The sequence below is a fragment of the Protomyctophum parallelum genome, assembly GCF_964188405.1.
Source record: "Protomyctophum parallelum genome assembly, chromosome: 3".
Classification (NCBI taxonomy): domain Eukaryota; kingdom Metazoa; phylum Chordata; class Actinopteri; order Myctophiformes; family Myctophidae; genus Protomyctophum; species Protomyctophum parallelum.
In genome coordinates this window covers 1,971,957-1,995,015 of record NC_139698.1, presented here as the reverse complement: position 1 = coordinate 1,995,015, position 23,059 = coordinate 1,971,957, and the positions used below count along the sequence as shown (strand labels likewise).

General features: G+C 44.9%; 1 protein-coding gene across 1 annotated transcript in view; it reads right to left on the bottom strand.

The window, feature by feature from the left end:
• Positions 1 to 420: 420 nt before the first annotated feature.
• The window catches only part of LOC310856486 (nibrin-like), a 79,038-nt gene continuing 56,399 nt past the window's right edge, over positions 421 to 23,059 (bottom strand). Inside the window, exons 14-18 of the mRNA XM_083761955.1 lie at positions 22,803 to 22,868; positions 18,240 to 18,383; positions 14,133 to 14,246; positions 10,655 to 10,704; positions 421 to 1,204 (exon numbers count right to left, since the gene is read on the bottom strand). Of these exons, the coding sequence (XP_083618081.1) occupies positions 1,174 to 1,204; positions 10,655 to 10,704; positions 14,133 to 14,246; positions 18,240 to 18,383; positions 22,803 to 22,868 (405 nt within the window). The 3' untranslated portion in view covers positions 421 to 1,173. The remainder of the gene's footprint in view (positions 1,205 to 10,654; positions 10,705 to 14,132; positions 14,247 to 18,239; positions 18,384 to 22,802; positions 22,869 to 23,059) is intronic.

The window sequence follows — 23,059 nt, the reverse complement described above, 5'->3', positions numbered from 1 at the left end:
GCGTGCGTGTTGTTGTTTCCATTACGGTCTGAACCACTGATTCACAAACGGACTGTAGTACAGTATGACTGACTGTACTGTACTGTCCCCAGCTAAAGGATACTTTGGAACCAAATGGACCCTTATGGGTCTGTAACTCTGAGGCCCCTTTTCCACCGGCTGGGAACCGGTTCAGTTCTGTTTGGTTCTTAGAGTCCATGAGCCAGAGCTTCAACATTGGAACGTTGACCCATTCTGACCTGAGATCAGATTCTAAATAATGTCTTCTATGTCAGTCGTCCTTCGATTCTTCAAAAATAGCAGACCTACAAGCTCGTAGCGCGCCACTCGGTGGCGCGCTACGAGCTTGTAGATCTGCTATTTTTAAATAGCTAAAGCACGACATGACGCTGGTTAATTATGAATTAATTAATTATTAATTAATTATTTAATTGAGTGTAGCAAAACCATATTTAATATTAGATTGATATCACCATGAACCTTCCCCAGTTGATTACTTACACAAAGACAATGATTTATTGTTTTAGAAATCGTAAAACGTTAAATATTATGCAAATTAGGCATTATAGAGGAAACTATGCAAAAAAATCTAAATATGAAGAAGCTACTCCTGTGGAAGGGTTATCTTATCATATATTAATTCAATTTACTTATAATGATCCTATAAACAATGTAATATGTTATGGTTTTGCACACCCATTTCATACTTAACTGGAGGTCTGGCTCATGGACTAACACCTGCTTCTGAACTGACCCGGTTCTGGAGGTCTGGCTCATGGACTAAGAACTGTCTCTGAACCGGTTCTGGAGGTCTGGCTCATGGACTAACACCTGCTTCTGAACTGACCCGGTTCTGGAGGTCTGGCTCATGGACTAAGAACTGTCTCTGAACTGAAGCGGTGGAAAAGGGGGTCCGTGTGGTTCCATTTGTACCCTCTCAGAGTTAAATGAACGCTGACTTTGCAATATAAAATGGGGGTCCCAGAGATAGAAATGTCATTAAACGGAGCATAATGCATATAAAACTGTGTGTGTGTGTGTGTGTGTGTGTGTGTGTATGGGGGGGGGGGCGTCCTTGAAATTAAAATGTTATGGGGGGCCCTTGAAGACGTTGAGAGCCGCTGTAGCAGCAGAGTGACGTCTGGGTCACTCTCTGACGGTGCTCCGCTCCTCTCATTTCTTTCTTCCTGTGCTGGGGTTGTACCTACACACACACACAAACACACACACACACACACACACACACACACACACGATGCACACGCATGCACGCACACACACACACACACACACACACACACACACACACACACACACACACACACACACACACACACAACCAGATTTTAGTGTCACTTCCACAATGTACACTACAGGGGAGAGCAAAATATTGTTCTCCACAACCTGAGCCGTTGAGACGAATAACAGTCTGAAGTCCACACGAATTATCCATAACCTTAACTTTATATCCATAACCATATCCACCATATCTACCATATCCATAACCTTAACCTTATATCCATAACCATATCCACCATATCTACCAGATCCATAACCTTAACTTTATATCCATAACCATATCCACCATATCTACCAGATCCATAACCTTAACTTTATATCCATAACCTTAAGTCCACACAAATTATCCATAATGTATAAATGATGGATAAGTGATATAGGCCTTTTCAGGGAGGGGGGGGGGGGGGGTCAGAATAAATGGTGATAAGTGGGTCAGAACAGTGATATAGGCCTTTTCAGGGAGGGGTCAGAACAGTGATATAGGCCTTTTCAGGGAGGGGTCAGAACAGTGATATAGGCCTTTTCAGGGAGGGGGGGGGGGGGGGGGTCAGAATAAATGGTGATAAGTGGGTCAGAACAGTGATATAGGCCTTTTCAGGGAGGGGTCAGAACAGTGATATAGGCCTTTTCAGGGAGGGGTCAGAACAGTGATATAGGTCTTTTCAGGGAGGGGTCAGAACAGTGATATAGGCCTTTTCAGGGAGGGGTCAGAACAGTGATATAGGCCTTTTCAGGGAGGGGTCAGAACAGTGATATAGGTCTTTTCAGGGAGGGGTCAGAACAGTGATATAGGCCTTTTCAGGGGGGGTGGGGGGTCAGAATAAATGGTAAGACTAATATACTAATTATTGGTCTCATCTAATCATGATGCTTCACATTTCAAAACAATAGACACATTGACAAGAGGGAATATAGATACAGTTCTGTTCATGGCCTCTAGGGGGCAATTATATGATGAGAGCATTCAGTGTCCTGATGGTTTGGTTTGGGGGAAGAAACTGCAAACTAGACGCACGCACGCACACAGTATCGATATATTGCGATACCGTTGCCTTTCTGCGATACTGATACTGTGCATAATGTTCATATCTCGATAACGATATATTGTGCAGCCTTAGTTTCGGTTCTTGCTGGTGATGCCTCTAAATCCATACTGGTGACACCGGGGCCTGCGTTGGAGCCTCTAAATTCATGCTGGTGACACCGGGGCCTGCGTTGGAGCCTCTAAATCCATGCTGGTGACACCGGGGCCTGCGTTGGAGCCTCTAAATTCATGCTGGTGACACCGGGGCCTGCATTGCAGGGCTCGAGATCCCGACGATCCCGACGTCCCGGGGACTATAAAATATCTATTTGGGACGTAAATGTATCTCATTCGGGCCGGTTTCGGGACGAGAGGAGTTTTTGCATTGAAAATGCGTATATCGCGTGCAGCGCTGAGCAGCATGAGACTATCAGCGCTGCTGACACTTTTTGCACTATCTGCAGTGCCGTCAGTCAGACAAGTTGACACCATGAACACACCACCATTCATCCAAAGGAATCAATAAGCCGCTTATATTACTTCTGCCCCGTGGATGGGACATTTACATTGAAAAACTATCGGTTGGACAAGCGTGGATTAAACCATGGTCGTGTCTTGTGTGCTATAGCGGAGGGAAAAGTTCCATATGGACACGGGGCTACCGCTACACTACACCAACGTTAGCTTCCATGCTAGGCTTGCTAGTAGCCCCATATGTGCCCTCTCCCTACGCTCATTCTGTAGCTCCGATGAGCGTAGGGAGAGGGCACATATGGGGCTAGGCTTGCTAGCTGCTTTAACATGTGTCGCATGGAACCTCTCCCTCTGATAGAGCTACATTCTAACGGGTTCCATATGGGGCTAATGTTAGTCCAAGTCAAATCCAAGTAGGAGTTGGACCCACGTCGGTCCAACCCACAGCTGACCAGATTAAATGGTTACGGCAAATTTAATAATATGTTGGTATCCTCTGAAGCAACAGATTGTTCTGGAATTGCTGCCCCAACACTGTAGAATGCACTCCTAAAAACGCTCTCATTCCACAGTTTTTATTGATTTTATTTCTTCATCTTTAGTGTTCCCCCTAAAAAAGTTTTTTTTATTTGTTTTCTCATGCCACCCATGTAAATCATTTGAGTATTCATAGACTACCTGCATTACTGCACGTTTATCTTTTGGTCTTGATCAAGCAGCCTACCACCAAAGTTGTATAGCTACTGTAGTCACTATTCATTGATTCACCAAAATAACAAAATCCATTTGAAAATAAATATCACTGTTCTCAGGTTGAATATTGATATGCGGTTAAAATGTGATTAATTTAGATTAATTAATTACAAAGCCTCTAATTCGATTAACATTTTTAACCCAGACCTATTTTTCATCTGGGAGCATTTTGACTAAATTAGTGTATTTTCTCTATCTACTGAAGAAACATGAAGCCAAACAAATAATGTACTGCATGTATTGTATTTCTATTATGCAATAGGAATACAGTTATTAATTTCGCAATCTGAGTGGTCCTTTTTTAACTTTTTTTCCCGGGACGGTATACATTCACTTTGGGACGGTTCAAATTGTATTTTGGGACGGTTCCGGGACGTTGGTGAAAAAAGTTAGTCTGGAGCCCTGCTGCATTGGAGCCTCTAAATTCATGCTGGTGACCCCCGGGCCTGCGTTGGAGCCTCTAAATCCATGCTGGTGACACCGGGGACTGCATTGGAGCCTCTAAATCCATGCTGGTGACACCGGGGACTGCGTTGGAGCCTCTTAAATCCATGCTGGTGACACCGGGGACTGCGTTGGAGCCTCTTAAATCCATGCTGGTGACACCCGGGCCTGCGTTGGAGCCTCTAAATCCATGCTGGTGACACCGGGGCCTGCGTTGGAGCCTCTAAATCCATGCTGTTGACACCGGGGCCTGTATTGGAGCCTCTAAATCCATGCTGGTGACACCGGGGCCTGCATTGGAGCCTCTAAATCACTGCTGGTGACACCCGGGGCCTGCATTGGAGCCTCTAAATCCATGCTAGTGACACCGGGGCCTGCATTGGAGCCTCTTAAATCCATGCTGGTGACACCCGGGCCTGCGTTGGAGCCTCTAAATCCATGCTGGTGACACCCGGGGCCTGCATTGGAGCCTCTAAATCCATGCTGGTGACACCGGGGACTGCGTTGGAGCCTCTTAAATCCATGCTGGTGACAACGGGGCCTGTATTGGAGCCTCTAAATCCATGCTGGTGACACCGGTGAGAACCACTGACATATGTGACCACTGCCAGCAGAATATGCCTCATCTCGCCAGAATGAACATGCCTTAAATCAATAAATAAACTCGTTTTATTTATTTATGTGATTTTCTTTTTTTTCATATTAATACAGTTTGAATGTTGAAGAAGGTTTTCATTCAAACAGATTGTTCATTTGGGCAAATGAAATGTATACATTTATACGTTCAAAGTGGGCTTGTTTTTTAACAAGTTTTTGGGGGCAGAGAAGCGCAGTTCCGAGATTTGCATGTTGTTTTCGATTGGTCCTGGAATCTCTTTGTCCTCAGGTTTCACGCTCTGATCACCGCCCATTAGCGTGCTTGTGTTTGTAAACACAGAAGTATTCTACATGGCTATAGTAGTATGGAGGAGCATTTGGGTTATACTTTACAGAAAATAAACAAAACCACGTAGCTACTCGCTCAAATACGCTTCCCAGCCTGGAAGCAACACACAACAGGCTAGAAGCTAGCTAGCCTAGTTAGCTAGCTGTCTGTGTGTCGTGTGTCAAGTGTTCTTTTTTTTTTTCCTCCACCCGCAAAAAGCCACGATCACTCGTCTTTTCTTTAAATCATAACTCGCTCCTTTTTTTTGCTCATTTAAAGAAATTCAAAATACTATGTAAACTACGGCTTTCATTTGGTATATAGATCGTTTGTGTAGGCCCTCTCTACGAAACGGTATCAAGTGAAAAGGAAATGTCGGGAAATCGGTTTATTGTGTAAAAGATTGGATACGTCTTTTCAAATACGGCCGTTAGTACTGTTAATTCAACATCCGGTGAGGGGAGGATACGGATCGTGTATGTATTGTGTATATAAATCAGCGCATACAGTGGGTGGGCTTTAGACCGGATGTAAGCCTTGCACACTAAATAGAAACCAGGCATTGTGACTGCATGTGGACAGATCTGTTTATTAAAATAGCAAATCTACAAGCGCACAACATCATAGCCTGATGCGTCGGTTTTATTTATTTAAAATACTGGGTCAATTGTCTGACTTTGATTGCTTAAAGTAGACCTGCATAAAATGGTGTACTGCAGCTATTTACAACCAGGTAGTGTATAAGTTAAATTGAACACTTAACTTAGTATTTAATACTTAGTACTTTCAAAAGGGTTTATTGGGGCACCTTACAAATTGCATTGTTTGTTCTACTGGCTTAAACATGTCAGTGTTTCTAGTGTTGCACTGTTGACAGCTAAAACGTCCTATTGTCCCTTGTCCCTCCCATTGTCACACCCACTTCTGTCCAGCTCTAAGGTGATAAAATGTTGTGAATATTGAAAAGGGCTTTTCTCAGCTTTGGGTGAAAGGCCCCAGTCATTTTAAAATGGTTATATCTCCTTCAATTATTGTCCAATTTCATTGAATGATACATCATATGAAAGCTTACATTCTGTACTTTAATAATCTGTAAAAATCTGAAAAATGGAAAAGTAGAGTTGAGGGCCTTTTTGCTGTATTTGGTCACATATATAAACATAGGGTTTTAACCCTGTGAGAACCACTGACATAGAAACATAGGGTTTAACCCTGTGAGAACCACTGACATAGAAACATAGGGTTTTAACCCTGTGAGAACCACAGACATAGAAACATAGGGTTTAACCCTGTGAGAACCACTGACATAGAAACATGAGGTTTAACCCTGTGAGAACCACTGACATAGAAACATAGGGTTTAACCCTGTGAGAACCACTGACATAGAAACATAGGGTTTAACCCTGTGAGAACCACTGATATAGAAACATAGGGTTTAACCCTGTGAGAACCACTGATATAGAAACATAGGGTTTAACCCTGTGAGAACCACTGATATAGAAACATAGGGTTTAACCCTGTGAGAACCACTGATATAGAAACATAGGGTTTAACCCTGTGAGAACCACTGATATAGAAACATAGGGTTTAACCCTGTGAGAACCACGGACATAGAAACATAGGGTTTAACACTGTGAGAACCACTGACATAGAAACATAGGGTTTAACCCTGTGAGAACCACTGACATAGAAACATAGGGTTTTAACCCTGTGAGAACCACGGACATAGAAACATAGGGTTTAACCCTGTGAGAACCACTGACATAGAAACATGAGGTTTAACCCTGTGAGAACCACTGACATAGAAACATAGGGTTTAACCCTGTGAGAACCACGGACATAGAAACATAGGGTTTAACCCTGTGAGAACCACTGACATAGAAACATAGGGTTTAACCCTGTGAGAACCACTGACATAGAAACATAGGGTTTAACCCTGTGAGAACCACTGACATAGAAACATAGGGTTTAACCCTGTGAGAACCACTGACATAGAAACATAGGGTTTAACCCTGTGAGAACCACTGACATAGAAACATAGGGTTTAACCCTGTGAGAACCACTGACATAGAAACATAGGGTTTAACCCTGTGAGAACCACTGACACAGAAACATAGGGTTTAACCCTGTGAGAACCACTGACACAGAAACATAGGGTTTAACCCTGTGAGAACCACTGACACAGAAACATAGGGTTTAACCCTGTGAGAACCACTGACACAGAAACATAGGGTTTAACCCTGTGAGAACCACAGACATAGAAACATGGCTTTTTCATAAAACTGACATTTGCATAATGGTCATCAGGTCTAAACGGGTTAAACCAAACATCCTTCCAGCGGGGGGGGGGGGCGGTGTCTGGGACGCCTGGCTTTTTAGCCCCGCCCCCAATGCCAAAAAAATAAAAGCTCTCGTTTCCTTTAGCGGCAGAAGCTGTTCCCTGAACACGCATGACTGCTCAGTGCACACGCACACGCATGACTGCTCAGTGCACACGCATGCACGCACGCACGCACGCACGCATGCACGCACAGTTCCCTGAACGCGCATGGCTGGATAAAACACTGCTGGTGCAGTGATCACACAGCGCACGCACACACACACGCGCACGCACACATAATCTATCTCACGCACTCGCACGCACACACACAGACAGACAAAGCATCGCTCTCACACACATGCACAGCTACTCACCTAAACAGACACCATCTCTCTCTCTCTGTCTCTTGCTCTCTCTCCCAAATACACACTATCAGTCCGTCTCTCTCTTGCACGCACACACGCACGCACGCACGCACGCACGCACGCACGCACACACGCACACACACACACACACACACACGCACACACACACACACACACACACACACACACACACACACACACACACACACACAGAGCGTTTCTGCTTAGCCAGAGAAAACAGGACAGCCTCAGGGCCAGCTTACATCACCTCCGTTACCTCGGCAACAGTGATGACGCAGGTACATAAAGCTGATCTCTGATTGGACGAATTGTGAAAACAAGGCCGAGGTGATGAATTAAAAACAATAACAGCACTCCATGCTCGTGTTTTTTAGGGTGGGAAGGGAATCACGGCCCTCCATCTTTAACCCATTCTGACCTGAGATCAGATTCATACGAGGTTTCCGCCGGACACACACACTGGTCTGATGAACCCATTCTGACCTGAGATCAGATTCATACGAGGTTTCCGCCGGACACACACACTGGTCTGATGAACCCCATTCTGACCTGAGATCAGATTCTAAAAAATGTCAGTCGTTCTTCGATTTTTTTCAAAAATAGCAGACCTACAAGCTCGTAGCGCGCCACTCGGTGGCGCGCTACGAGCTTGTAGATCTGCTATTTTCCAATAGCTAAAGCATGACATGATGCTATAACACCAAAATGGGTGCCCGGTCAGAATGGGTTAACCCATTCTGGGCAGGAACCCCTTTTTGGTGTTTTAGGCGTTGTATACGTTATACTTTAGCTATTGAAAAATAGCAGATCTACAAGCTGATAGCAGCTGATAGCAGACCTACAAGCTCGTATAGGGCGCCACCGAGTGGCGCCCTATACGAGCTTGTAGGTCTGCTGTTTTTGAGCGGTGCAACCACCACTCCAAGGAACAGCAATGTACGTGTCCGCCTAACTATGTGACGATAATGAGCACCAGTATGACTATTAGTACCAGTTAGGGCTGACCTTCGATTACGTTTTTAACCGTCTTCCTGCCATTGCCGAAGCCCTTCGGCAATTGCTCTTTTATAGTGCTTATGATTGATCAAGCCATAATGCTACTCACGTTAGCCGGTTAGCTAGCAATGTTGTTAGCACTGCACTGGATCGTTCATATTAATTCACCGTCGCCATAAGAATCCATTCTATCCGTTTCTTTCAATCGCCTGTATCTCCTATTCCTTGTCCCAGATGGCATTTTTGGTCAAAACAGCGTTTCTTTGACGGCACGAGCCGACGTTGTGGAGTGCTAAAATGTACCGGCATGATTCGATTATGTAAACAAAGGTTGTCTTGGCAACGTAAAGCTGGCAGGGATAAGATCACTTCCGGTTGAGGCAAAATGTGGCTTTTCAAAATAAGAGCTCAAATTAAAAAAATGCTGGCATGAATTAGGTCCTAATTTCTCAATAAATGGCAGCAGTAAAAGGGTTAATGATCGATTAATCGATATTAATTTGTTTCGAACTTCGACGCTTCGAAACCCAACGGGGGGGGGGGGGGTGCGTGCGTGCGCGATGCGAGCAGTGACTCTTTGGTTTAAACAACGCTATAGCGGAGAGAAAGGCATGCTTCGATTGGTATCATTTATTTTAAAGAGAGAGGAGAGAGGATCGCATATTGGATTGGTCTTTTATTTAACAATTAAACAGCGCCTGAAACAGGCATTACCTCTCCATCAAATAAAAATATATATAATCCAAACTCCTCTGTCAATTGTAAACGAACGGTAACATGAATGAACTCTTCAAGCCTGACACTTGTCAGAAATAAAATCAACCACGGTTAATTTGATTGATCATAAAGTTAATGTGACTGTGAGTGTGCGTATGGGAAAAAATATATAAACTGCACAGATTATAGATCACTTGGAATTATAACAATCTGTTGAGTATTGCCTGAATAATGCCACTAGTGAAATCCCATTTTTATCGACATGCGATGCCGATGGAGAAATCCCACATAGTTAAATTACCTCATAGTCATGCTGCATGCGCTGTTGGTCGATGAAGAATTATAATCCGAGGTTTGTCAATCATATTATGGTTTATGGTTGAAAGTAAACCATAATAAGTAAACTTTAAGAAGAGATCTGCAGTAATTGTGCTGCAGACAGTGCAGAGCGCATGAGAGCAGCTCCGTTTGCTAATTGAGTGGACATTTGCGCAACTTCACTGCATGGCATTACAGTAATTAGTTATTTGCCAGCACCTGCTCCAATATAGGCCTAAATCAAACTTTATTTATATAGCACATTTAAAACAATAAAAGCTGACCAAAGTGCTGTAGGCCTACAGGCTGAAACAAGTGGAGCGTCACCATCGGCGCACAAAAAAAACATAATTAAAAGAAAAAACACAGGCAAATAGGCTACATAATTACAATTCTCCGCATCGCCAAAATAAATCTATAGGCCTAGTTTCATTCGTGCCATTATACTCAGCCAATATGCACAACGCAGCGCATGAGATTGCAGATCTTTGAATTTTCGGTGCGCGCACTCACCATGTGAATCACAAGTATAATGTAGCCTACACCGCCAGGCTCCGCAAGGTTCTCAGCGCAAAGGCACGTCGATAAAAGTTGAGATTTTATAGTGGCATTATTCAGGCAATACTCAACAGATTGTTATAATTCCATGTGATCTATAATCTGTGAAGTTTATATTTTCATTTGGGTGTAAGTAATGTTTTTATGACTTATAAAACATGGTAGCCTATATTTAATGTCCACTGAGCTGTGGTACGCTTCCTTGTTTTTAACACGGGGAAAGAGGAGGCGTTGCGAGGTGCTGCGAGGCGCAAGCATGGCTCGCGGACCAAATGGGGCCGTCTCGCGGACCAAAAGCGGCCGCTATTTTTTTAATGACTATTCGAATCAAAACTATTCGAAATCGAACTATTCGAAATCAAAAAAGAGAGAGAGAGAGAGAGAGAGAGAGAGAGAGAGGTTCTGTATCAGTGGTTAAAGAGATGAAAACCCAAACTCACCTGAACAGATCGTCTCCTAGGTTCTCCTCATTCTTGTTCTGCCGGTCCTCCTGACACACGCACGCACGCACGCACACACACACACACACACGCACACACACACACGCACACACGCACGCACACGCACACGCACACACACACGCACACGCACACAATAATTTGGTTTTAACACAAATCTTCTCTTCTGGGGGACACTTCCAATGCCGCGGGGTCCGCGGCCAAATACATATCAATACTGTGGGCGTCATTGGCATTTGCGGAATTCACCTATAGCTAAGCCCCGCCCTCTCCCACTTAAGACACTCCCACTTGGGACACATTCCAGCCGCCTCATTCATTCCGATGTGTAAATATCATGGATTTTATAACACATTAAATACCGGTTCGTTTTTGGAACCAAAGAAAACCTTCAAAATCTCTTTCCAAGTCCGTCAACAAGGCCCGCCGTGAATATGCACTGGGAAAATATGTGCGTGACATTTCCTTTTTTTTTAAAACAATGTTTTATCATATAGGAAAACTATTGGTGGAGAGGTTTGTCTGAACCCATGTTATGCTTAGCTGTGATTGGACCATAGCAGTTTGGGGAGGGGCTTAGCTATAGGTCAATTGGCCTCAGGTCTCCCTCTCTCCCTCTCTCCCTCTCTCCGAAGCGGTCGAGGCAGACGGTCGCCTACTACTCTAGAGTCTGACCATCCTTCCAGTAAATTCATTCGCTGCTTTTTTCTTAATTAACACATTAGGCTGCCAAATCCGTGATGTCACTTTTTTTTTTTTTTTTTATATTTTTTATCCCACGATTTTGTAACCCATTTTTCACCCCTGTGTCAATCATCTAATGTGATCCTGGGCTCTACACATCCTCCACCAACCTAGTCCCCATATATGGGGGACAAGGGGAGACCAACCTAGTCCCCATATATGGGGGACAAGGGGAGACCAACCTAGTCCCCATATATGGTGGACAAGGGGAGACCAACCTAGTCCCCATATATGGGGGACAAGGGGAGACCAACCTAGTCCCCATATATGGGGGACAAGGGGAGACCAACCTAGTCCCCATATATGGGGGACAAGGGGAGACCAACCTAGTCCCCATATATGGGGGACTAGGGGAGACCAACCTAGTCCTCATATATGGGGGACAAGGGGAGAGCAACCTAGTCCCCATATATGGGGGACAAGGGGAGACCAACCTAGTCCCCATATATGGGGGACAAGGGGAGAGCAACCTAGTCCCCATATATGGGGGACAAGGGGAGACCAACCTAGTCCCCATATATGGGTGACAAGGGGAGAGCAACCTAGTCCCCATATATGGGGGACAAGGGGAGACCAACCTAGTCCCCATATATGGTGGACAAGGGGAGAGCAACCTAGTCCCCATATATGGGGGACAAGGGGAGACCAACCTAGTCCCCATATATGGGGGACAAGGGGAGAGCAACCTAGTCCCCATATATGGGGGACAAGGGGAGACCAACCTAGTCCCCATATATGGGTGACAAGGGGAGAGCAACCTAGTCCCCATATATGGGGGACAAGGGGAGACCAACCTAGTCCCCATATATGGGAGACAAGGGGAGAGCAACCTAGTCCCCATATATGGGGGACAAGGGGAGACCAACCTAGTCCCCATGGGGGACAAGGGGAGACCAACCTAGTCCCCATATATGGGGGACAAGGGGAGAGCAACCTAGTCCCCATATATGGGGGACAAGGGGAGAGCAACCTAGTCCCCATATATGGGGGACAAGGGGAGAGCAACCTAGTCCCCATATATGGGGGACAAGGGGAGAGCAACGGACTTGAACTCATGCTTCCTTCATGCCTGAGTGTCCAAGTTGCTCCTTTACACCTGACAGGGGGGAGTTTCCCTGGTTGGACGTAGCGCGTGGAAGGAACACGTTATTCCAACCAGTTCCTTTCCCCTCCATCAGGCGCCCCGGCTGGCCAGGGGGAGGCAGTTTAGTGACCAGGATTACTGCATATGTCTTTGTGAGGGTGGCTGCTGTTTTCTTAATTGACACCCGTAGGCTGCCAAATCCGTGATGTCACATTTTTAAATCCCTTTATATAGATATGAAAAAGTACTGTACTGTACTGTACTGTACTGTACTGTACTGTACTGTACTGTACTGTACCTCAGCCTCGTCTCTCATCCACTAGGGCAGTGGAAAAAAACACTTTTTGGACTTCTACTACTTTAACCCATTCTGACCGGGCACCCATTTTGGTGTCAGCATCATGTTATGCTTTAGCTATTTAAAAATAGCAGATCTACAAGCTCATATCGCGCCACCGAGTGGCGCGATATGAGCTTGTAGGTCTGCTATTTTTTGAAAACTCGAAGAACGACTGACATTTCTAGAATCTGATCTCAGGTCAGAATGGGTTCATCAGACCAGTGTGTGTCCGGCGGAAACCTCGTATGAATCTGATCTCAGGTCAGAATGGGTTCATCAGACCAGTGTGTGTGTCCGGCGGAAACCTCGTATGAATCTGATCTCAGGTCAGAATGGGTTAAAAATGACGAGCTCAACAAGATGTATACCCACCAAAATACAGTATTATCCCATTGCTGATTTTTTTTTTAAATGTACCTTAGCGACGCACTTGAGGAATAGAGGGGAGGAAATGGAACTGGTAGGGTTTAACCCATTCTGACCTGAGATCAGATTCATACGAGGTTTCCGCCGGACACACACTGGTCTGATTAACCCATTCTGACCTGAGATCAGATTCTAAAAATGTCAGTCGTTCTTCGATTTTTCAAAAAATAGCAGACCTACAAGCTCGTATCGCGCCACTCGGTGGCGCGATATGAGCTTGTAGATCTGCTATTTTTCAATAGCTAAAGCACGACATGATGCCAACACCAAAATGGGTGCCCGGTCAGAATGGGTTAAAAAAAGAATATATATATAACCCATTCTGACCTGAGATCAGATTCATACGAGGCTTCCGCCGGACACACACTCAGCTGTGCCTGTCAGCTGACTGACAGGCACTTTTTGATGTCAATCAATCAAGTCACCTTAATTCAAGTGCCAGGTGCAAAAATTAATTCGGATACTTAAATTATACAGTATATATATATTTTAAGGGCATGTCATGTGATCTACCTGCAAAGCCTTCGGGATCTACTGGTAGATCACGATCTACCTTACAATTTACAATTTAGGCATTTATCAGACGCTCTTAATCCAGAGCGATTTACATTAACCCATTCTGAGTCTGACCTGAGATCAGATTCATACGAGGTTTCCACTGGACACACACTGGTCTGATGAACCCATTCTGACCTGAGATCAGATTCTAAAAAATGTCAGTCGCTCTTCGATTTTTTCAAAAATAGCAGACCTACAAGCTCATATCGCGTGTGTGTGTGTGTGTGTGTGTGTGTGTGTGTGTGTGTGTGTGTGTGTGTGTGTGTGTGTGTGTGTGTGTGTGTGCGTGTGTGTGTGTTTGTGTGTACCTCAGCCACGTCTCTCATCCACTCGTCCAGCTCGGCGTTGGAGCTCCTGTTGTAAACCAGCAGGTCTGAAGCTCCGATGATGACGGCTCTGTCTTCAGCCCCAGAGACACGGACCTGATGCACACACACACACACACACACCACACACCACACACACACCACACACACACACACACACACACACACACACACACACCACACACACACACACCACACACACACACACACACACACACACACACACACACACACACACCACACACCACACACCACACACCACACACACACACACACACACACACACACACACACACACACACACACACACCACACACCACACACACCACACACACACACACACACACACACACACACACACACACACACACACACACACACACACACACACACACACACACACACACCACACACCACACACCACACACACACACACACACACACCACACACACACACACACACACACACACACACACACACACACACACACACACACACACACACACACACACACACCACAGACACACACACCACACACACACACACACACACACACACACCACACACCACACACACACCACACACACACACACACACACACACACACACACACACCACACACCACACACCACACACACACACACACACACACACACACACACACACACACACACACACACACACACACACAATTGCATTCACATTTTACAAGACATTCTTGAACACAAACAATAGTGGATGCGCCGCCTTGAAAACAACTCTACAACAACAAGTGCCTCAGGATACAGATCACGGGTACAGGAAGCATCGCCTTCTCCATATATGGCTACTGCCAATTATTGCAGACACTGAACAGAATTTGTGCCGATGCCTGATCAGCTTATTGGGCTTATTGGGCATGCCTGCAATCTGCAGGCCCCTCACCACTGATTTATGGACATTACCGAGGCTTCAGAATATGAACACAAGTAGTTTACATCTGTAGCCAAGCTGTATAATAGCATCCTTAAGACGCTGGTACTTAATTTAAGCACCTTGGTAAAGGAATGCCTCTTACAGACTGTGGTCAAATGTACATGATGCCACTTACAAAATGGTCACACACACACACACACACACACACACACACACACACACACACACACACACACACACACACACACACACACACACACACACACACACACACACACACACACACACACACACACACACACACACACACACACACACACACACACACACACACACACACACACACACACACCTGATGAACACACACACACCAAATACACCACATATATAGTGAAATGAAGCAGTGTTGTTTCTGGCAGCAGTTTTAGATTTTAGTTTTAGTGTCTTGAATAGTTTTCCTTTCCGTTTTCCAGCTCACAACGCGTCGCAGCGCAACGCGTTGTGAGCTTGTAGATCTGCTATTTTCAGCATGCAACCAAGTGTAAAATGTCTTATAGTGGATCTCTTGTCCACTAGTCCCTTCCTAACATTTTAGTGTAGTTTTTATTTGTTGACAAAATTGCCAATAGATTTAGTCTTACTTTTAGTCATCATACTAGCTTAGTTTTCATTTAGTTTCCATGTAGTTTTCGTCAGTGAGAAAAGGTCGTCGACGAACATTTTTCGTCATAGTTTTAGTCGGCAAAATCAACAGTGGAATGAAGACATGTCACAACATCTCACTCCATTGATGCTAGTGGCTCACTTACTTCCTGGACTACAATTCCCATAATGCTTTGGTGCACTGCTCCTCCTTGAACTTTCAAGAACCTGTTAAGTCTGCCCCCCCACCCCTATTCCCCCACTGCTGAGTAGCTCGCCCGGAATACAGAGATATTCATGTTTAAATAATGACTGGTTATTATTCAACAGTGGTGGAAAGTAGCTGTATATAGTATTGTACTTAAATACATTTCGGCCATTTGAAAATAGACCATCTACAAGCTCGATGAGACACATGTGAGCTTGTAGATTGTCTATTTTCAAATTTATTTGCTTTATTGTACTTTTCTAAACCAATAATATGAACATATTTTTATATGCCACATGTCACATATGCCACAGCTGTGGCTGCCACATGCCACAGCTGTCACATATATTTCCTATACATAATACATATACTGTATATGCAAATACTGTAGTGTATGAACATGGATGCAGCATACATTCTGCATATAGGCTATATTTGCCCCTTTCCATGTGGGGAGAGGGACAACAGTAAAACACCCGTTTTAAATGCATTAGACCAGTTGTTCTCCAACCTTTACCTGTCTACAATATTTTGCTTAAACGGCAAGAGAAAAATAAATCTCGTATAGCTCATATGATGCTAAATGATAACCCACCTTTTGAATATAGCATTTAACATGAGTCTGGGTTGCAATTATAGTGCCTCTTGAGCAGATTGTGCCATAACATCCAGTCCAGTTGTCAATATCAAGAAATGTGCAAATACAAATCAGTTAACCGTTGTGCTAGTTGAATTTAATTCTTCCAATGTGTAGTATTGTGTACAGCACATTTCTAGTAATGATATGCCTAATGCCTTGCCCTGAAAAAAAGTCTAGTGCACACGACACTACTGTCCGTGTATAAAACAATATACTCTACTAATCTCCAGTAGCATTAGCCTCATAATATTGTGCTTCTGTTCTGACAATTTAGAATAGATCATGGCTCTCTCGCACACACACACACACACACACACCCCCCCGGACACCCCTCTCTGCAGTTAGCCTAGCTGTTAGCGGTAGAACAACAACTGCAAGCAAACTCGTCGCGACAGCTTTATGGCTCTCTCTCTCCCTCACGCACACACACGCTCTGTCTCTCCCTCTCTCGTGGCCATAGTGTTTCTGTGTGCTTTTCCAGGTTATTTTTCTGTGTGTCCGCAGCGCTGTGTCGAAGTTTAAAATGTGCGGTGTTGTGTTGTGTGGCTGTGCGCTTCGCCTTCGCCTCGCTCCGGTCTCCTCAGTGTTGTCACCTCAGCTCAACCAATCAAGAGAAGCAGCGCTGCTGGCTCCGCCCATAGGTTCCCAGAACTCAGTGTTAGTACTACCTCAAAAGCAGGGCCGGAAAAAGGTTCTGAGAACCTGGTCTGAAACCGTGCCGTACCGCGCTGTGCGCTGTGGAAACAAACCCAGAACTAAAAAAATAGGTTCCGGTTCTGGAACGTTCTGGTTCCACCTTGCTAGTGGAAAAGGGGCCTAAGTGTGCCCAGTGTCCATGACATCATGGAGCCCATGGAGACTTATACTAAAATATCTAAAAACACAAATTACCCACAAAAAAAAACCCCGCTAAACCGTTTCCTATTTGGTGTAAAGCTTTAGGTACGAACATGTTCCTGCTTAGGATAAGGTCTCAATCATGTTGTTATCATTATTATGTCAAAACATTTTCAAAAAACATTCCCCCCAAAAAAAGCTAAACTTTTCATGAATTAATAACAAAATCCATGATCTATTTTTCAGTAATGTTATGAAGAAATGAAAGAAAGATCTAAGAAATTCAATTAAGTAGAACAACAATATATAAGTAGTAGCAAAAATGGCCGATCTACAAGCTCACAACGTGCCGCGAAGAGACGCCTTGTGAGCTTGTAGATCGGCTGAGAAGTTTTCAACAAGTGGTCCTGGGACCCCCAGGGGTCCTTGAGGGAGTTCCAGGGGTCCTTGAGGGAGTTCCAGGGGTCCCCAGATAAAGTTTGGTTTGGAGCCAAATGGACCCTTATGGGTCTGTAACTCTGAGAGTGTACAAACGTTATTTGTACACTCTCAGAGTTACATTAACATTGATTTTACACTATGAATTGGGTCGGCAGACGTTTAATTTACGGGGTGAGAATCACTGCCATAGAGCCGTATAGGGGGTCCCTGTCATATGTTTTCAAATGGGGGTCTGCGGGGCTAATTAGGGTCAATTTGGGGGTCCTTGACACAAAGTTTGGGAACCAGTGGACTAGACAACATGCCATCGCCCGGTCAGACAGACAGACAGACAGACAGACAGACAGACAGACAGCCAGACAGACAGACAGACAGACAGACAGACAGACAGACAGACAGACAGACCTTGCGGAAGCGTTTGAAGTTGGTGGTGGAGCCGTTGTTCCCCTGGTAGTGGCGTGGTTTGCCTCTAGAGGGCGCCGTCACCGTCAGGGACTTGAACTCGACCAACACCGCAGTCTGAGGAAGATTCTCCTCTTTCACAGACAACTGCGACAAAAAAAAAAAAACACACACACACACACACACCACGAGGCCAATGTTCCATTATCCTCTATAAACCACACCACCGAGGAAAAGATTAATTTATATTATTCTATATAAGACAACTGCATTGTTACTAGTGCTATCTAGACTATCTATCTATCTATCTATCTATGACGACCGTTGAGCCGATTCTACTCTATGGCTCCGAGACATGGACACTTTCAAAGAAACAAGAGAAACGGTTGGATGGCACCTTTACACCCGCCTTCTAATGAGAGCACTACATCTGTCATGGAAGATCTGATCTAATATACGCCAACCTTCCCTGTGTTTCTACACTAGTCCACCCATCGACTGATCTAATATACGGCAACCTTCCCTGTGTTTCTACACTAGTCCACCCATCGACTGATCTAATATACGGCAACCTTCCCTGTGTTTCTTCACTAGTCCACCCATCGACTGATCTAATATACGGCAACCTTCCCTGTGTTTCTACACTAGTCCACCCATCGACTGATCTAATATACGACAACCTTCCCTGTGTTTCTACACTAGTCCACCCATCGACTGATCTAATATACGGCAACCTTCCCTGTGTTTCTACACTAGTCCACCCATCGACTGATCTAATATACAACAACCTTCCCTGTGTTTCTTCACTAGTCCACCCATCGACTGATCTAATATACGACAACCTTCCCTGTGTTTCTACACTAGTCCACCCATCGACTGATCTAATATACGGCAACCTTCCCTGTGTTTCTACACTAGTCCACCCATCGACTGATCTAATATACGGCAACCTTCCCTGTGTTTCTTCACTAGTCCACCCATCGACTGATCTAATATACGGCAACCTTCCCTGTGTTTCTTCACTAGTCCACCCATCGACTGATCTAATATACGGCAACCTTCCCTGTGTTTCTTCACTAGTCCACCCATCGACTGATCTAATATACGGCAACCTTCCCTGTGTTTCTACACTAGTCCACCCATCGACTGATCTAATATACGGCAACCTTCCCTGTGTTTCTACACTAGTCCACCCATCGACTGATCTAATATACGGCAACCTTCCCTGTGTTTCTACACTAGTCCACCCATCGACTGATCTAATATACGGCAACCTTCCCTGTGTTTCTACACTAGTCCACCCATCGACTGATCTAATATACGACAACCTTCCCTGTGTTTCTACACTAGTCCACCCATCGACTGATCTAATATACGGCAACCTTCCCTGTGTTTCTACACTAGTCCACCCATCGACTGATCTAATATACAACAACCTTCCCTGTGTTTCTTCACTAGTCCACCCATCGACTGATCTAATATACGACAACCTTCCCTGTGTTTCTACACTAGTCCACCCATCGACTGATCTAATATACGGCAACCTTCCCTGTGTTTCTACACTAGTCCACCCATCGACTGATCTAATATACGGCAACCTTCCCTGTGTTTCTTCACTAGTCCACCCATCGACTGATCTAATATACGGCAACCTTCCCTGTGTTTCTTCACTAGTCCACCCATCGACTGATCTAATATACGGCAACCTTCCCTGTGTTTCTTCACTAGTCCACCCATCGACTGATCTAATATACGGCAACCTTCCCTGTGTTTCTACACTAGTCCACCCATCGACTGATCTAATATACGGCAACCTTCCCTGTGTTTCTACACTAGTCCACCCATCGACTGATCTAATATACGGCAACCTTCCCTGTGTTTCTACACTAGTCCACCCATCGACTGATCTAATATACGGCAACCTTCCCTGTGTTTCTACACTAGTCCACCCATAGACTAATCTAATATACAGTAACCTTCCCTGTGTTTCTACACTAGTCCACCCATCGACTGATCTAATATACGGTCAACCTTCCCTGTGTTTCTTCACTAGTCCACCCATCGACTGATCTAATATACAGCAACCTTCCCTGTTTCTTCACTAGTCCACCCATCGACTGATCTAATATACGGCAACCTTCCCTGTGTTTCTACACTAGTCCACCCATCGACTGATCTAATATACAGCAACCTTCCCTGTGTTTCTACACTAGTCCACCCATCGACTGATCTAATATACAGCAACCTTCCCTGTGTTTCTTCACTAGTCCACCCATCGACTGATCTAATATACAGCAACCTTCCCTGTGTTTCTTCACTAGTCCACCCATCGACTGATCTAATATACAGCAACCTTCCCTGTGTTTCTTCACTAGTCCACCCATCGACTGATCTAATATACAGCAACCTTCCCTGTGTTTCTTCACTAGTCCACCCATCGACTGATCTAATATACGGCAACCTTCCCTGTGTTTCTTCACTAGTCCACCAATCGACTGATCTAATATACGGCAACCTTCCCTGTGTTTCTACACTAGTCCACCCATCGACTGATCTAATATACGGCAACCTTCCCTGTGTTTCTACACTAGTCCACCCATCGACTGATCTAATATACAACAACCTTCCCCGTGTTTCTACACTAGTCCACCCATCGACTGATCTAATATACGGCAACCTTCCCTGTGTTTCTACACTAGTCCACCCATCGACTGATCTAATATACAACAACCTTCCCCGTGTTTCTACACTAGTCCACCCATCGACTGATCTAATATACGGCAACCTTCCCTGTGTTTCTACACTAGTCCGATCCAGAAGAACACAGTTTTCCGGCCACTGCTACAGAGCTGACAATGAGGTTATATCTCCCCTTCTTCTCTGGAGTCCTGCCTCAAAGCAGACCAGAGGTAGAAAACTGTGGTTCCCTGATGTCATCGCTATAGGGACACATGATGTCATCGCTATAGGGACACATGATGTCATCGCTATAGGGACACATGATGTCATCGCTATAGGGACACATGATGTCATCGCTATAGGGACACATGATGTCATCGCTATAGGGACACATGATGTCATCGCTATAGGGACACATGATGTCATCGCTATAGGGACACATGATGTCATCGCTATAGGGACACATGATGTCATCGCTATAGGGACACATGATGTAATCGCTATAGGGACACATGATGTCATTATCGCTATAGGGACACATGATGTCATCACTATAGGGACACATGATGTCATCGCTATAGGGACACATGATGTCATCGCTATAGGGACACATGATGTCATTATCGCTATAGGGACACATGATGTCATCGCTATAGGGACACATGATGTCATCGCTATAGGGACACATGATGTCATCGCTATAGGGACACATGATGTCATCGCTATAGGGACACATGATGTCATCGCTATAGGGACACATGATGTCATCGCTATAGGGACACATGATGTCATCGCTATAGGGACACATGATGTCATCGCTATAGGGACACATGATGTCATCGCTATAGGGACACATGATGTCATTATCGCTATAGGGACACATGATGTCATCGCTATAGGGACACATGATGTCATCGCTATAGGGACACATGATGTCATCGCTATAGGGACACATGATGTCATCGCTATAGGGACACATGATGTCATCGCTATAGGGACACATGATGTCATCGCTATAGGGACACATGATGTCATCGCTATAGGGACACATGATGTCATCGCTATAGGGACACATGATGTCATTATCGCTATAGGGACACATGATGTCATTATCGCTATAGGGACACATGATGTCATCGCTATAGGGACACATGATGTCATCGCTATAGGGACACATGATGTCATCGCTATAGGGACACATATCATCGCTATAGGGACACATGATGTCATCGCTATAGGGACACATGATGTCATCGCTATAGGGACACATGATGTCATCGCTATAGGGACACATGATGTCATCGCTATAGGGACACATGATGTCATCGCTATAGGGACACATGATGTCATCGCTATAGGGACACATGATGTAATCGCTATAGGGACACATGATGTCATCGCTATAGGGACACATGATGTCATCGCTATAGGGACACATGATGTCATCGCTATAGGGACACATGATGTCATCGCTATAGGGACACATGATGTCATCGCTATAGGGACACATGATGTCATCGCTATAGGGACACATGATGTCATCGCTATAGGGACACATATCATCGCTATAGGGACACATGATGTAATCGCTATAGGGACACATGATGTCATCGCTATAGGGACACATGATGTCATCGCTATAGGGACACATGATGTCATCGCTATAGGGACACATATCATCGCTATAGGGACACATGATGTAATCGCTATAGGGACACATGCTTCAGTAAGCAGGAAATGGGGATGGCAATGAAGGACCGGGAAGTCTGGCGTGGCGTTGTGAAATGCACGATCTCGACCGCGGTAGAGAAATGATGACGATGATCTATCTATCTACCAGTCTTACAGGACACAGATATAGAGGCCAAGAGGTTTCACCATTCTTACAGGGGTCTCCAGTTTGACTACGGTGGTCCCTGACTGGACAGCAACACCATCGCCTCCTCCTGAATGCTAGAAGAACACAAACATGGACACGTTTAGGATTGACAATAATGGACTGCATCTTTATAGCGCTTTTCTACGCACTCAAAGCGCTTTACAACGGTCCATTCATTCATACATTGGGAGGTGAAGGTTCATTCATTCATACATTGGGAGGTGAAGGTTCATTCATTCATACATTGGGAGGTGAAGGTCCATTC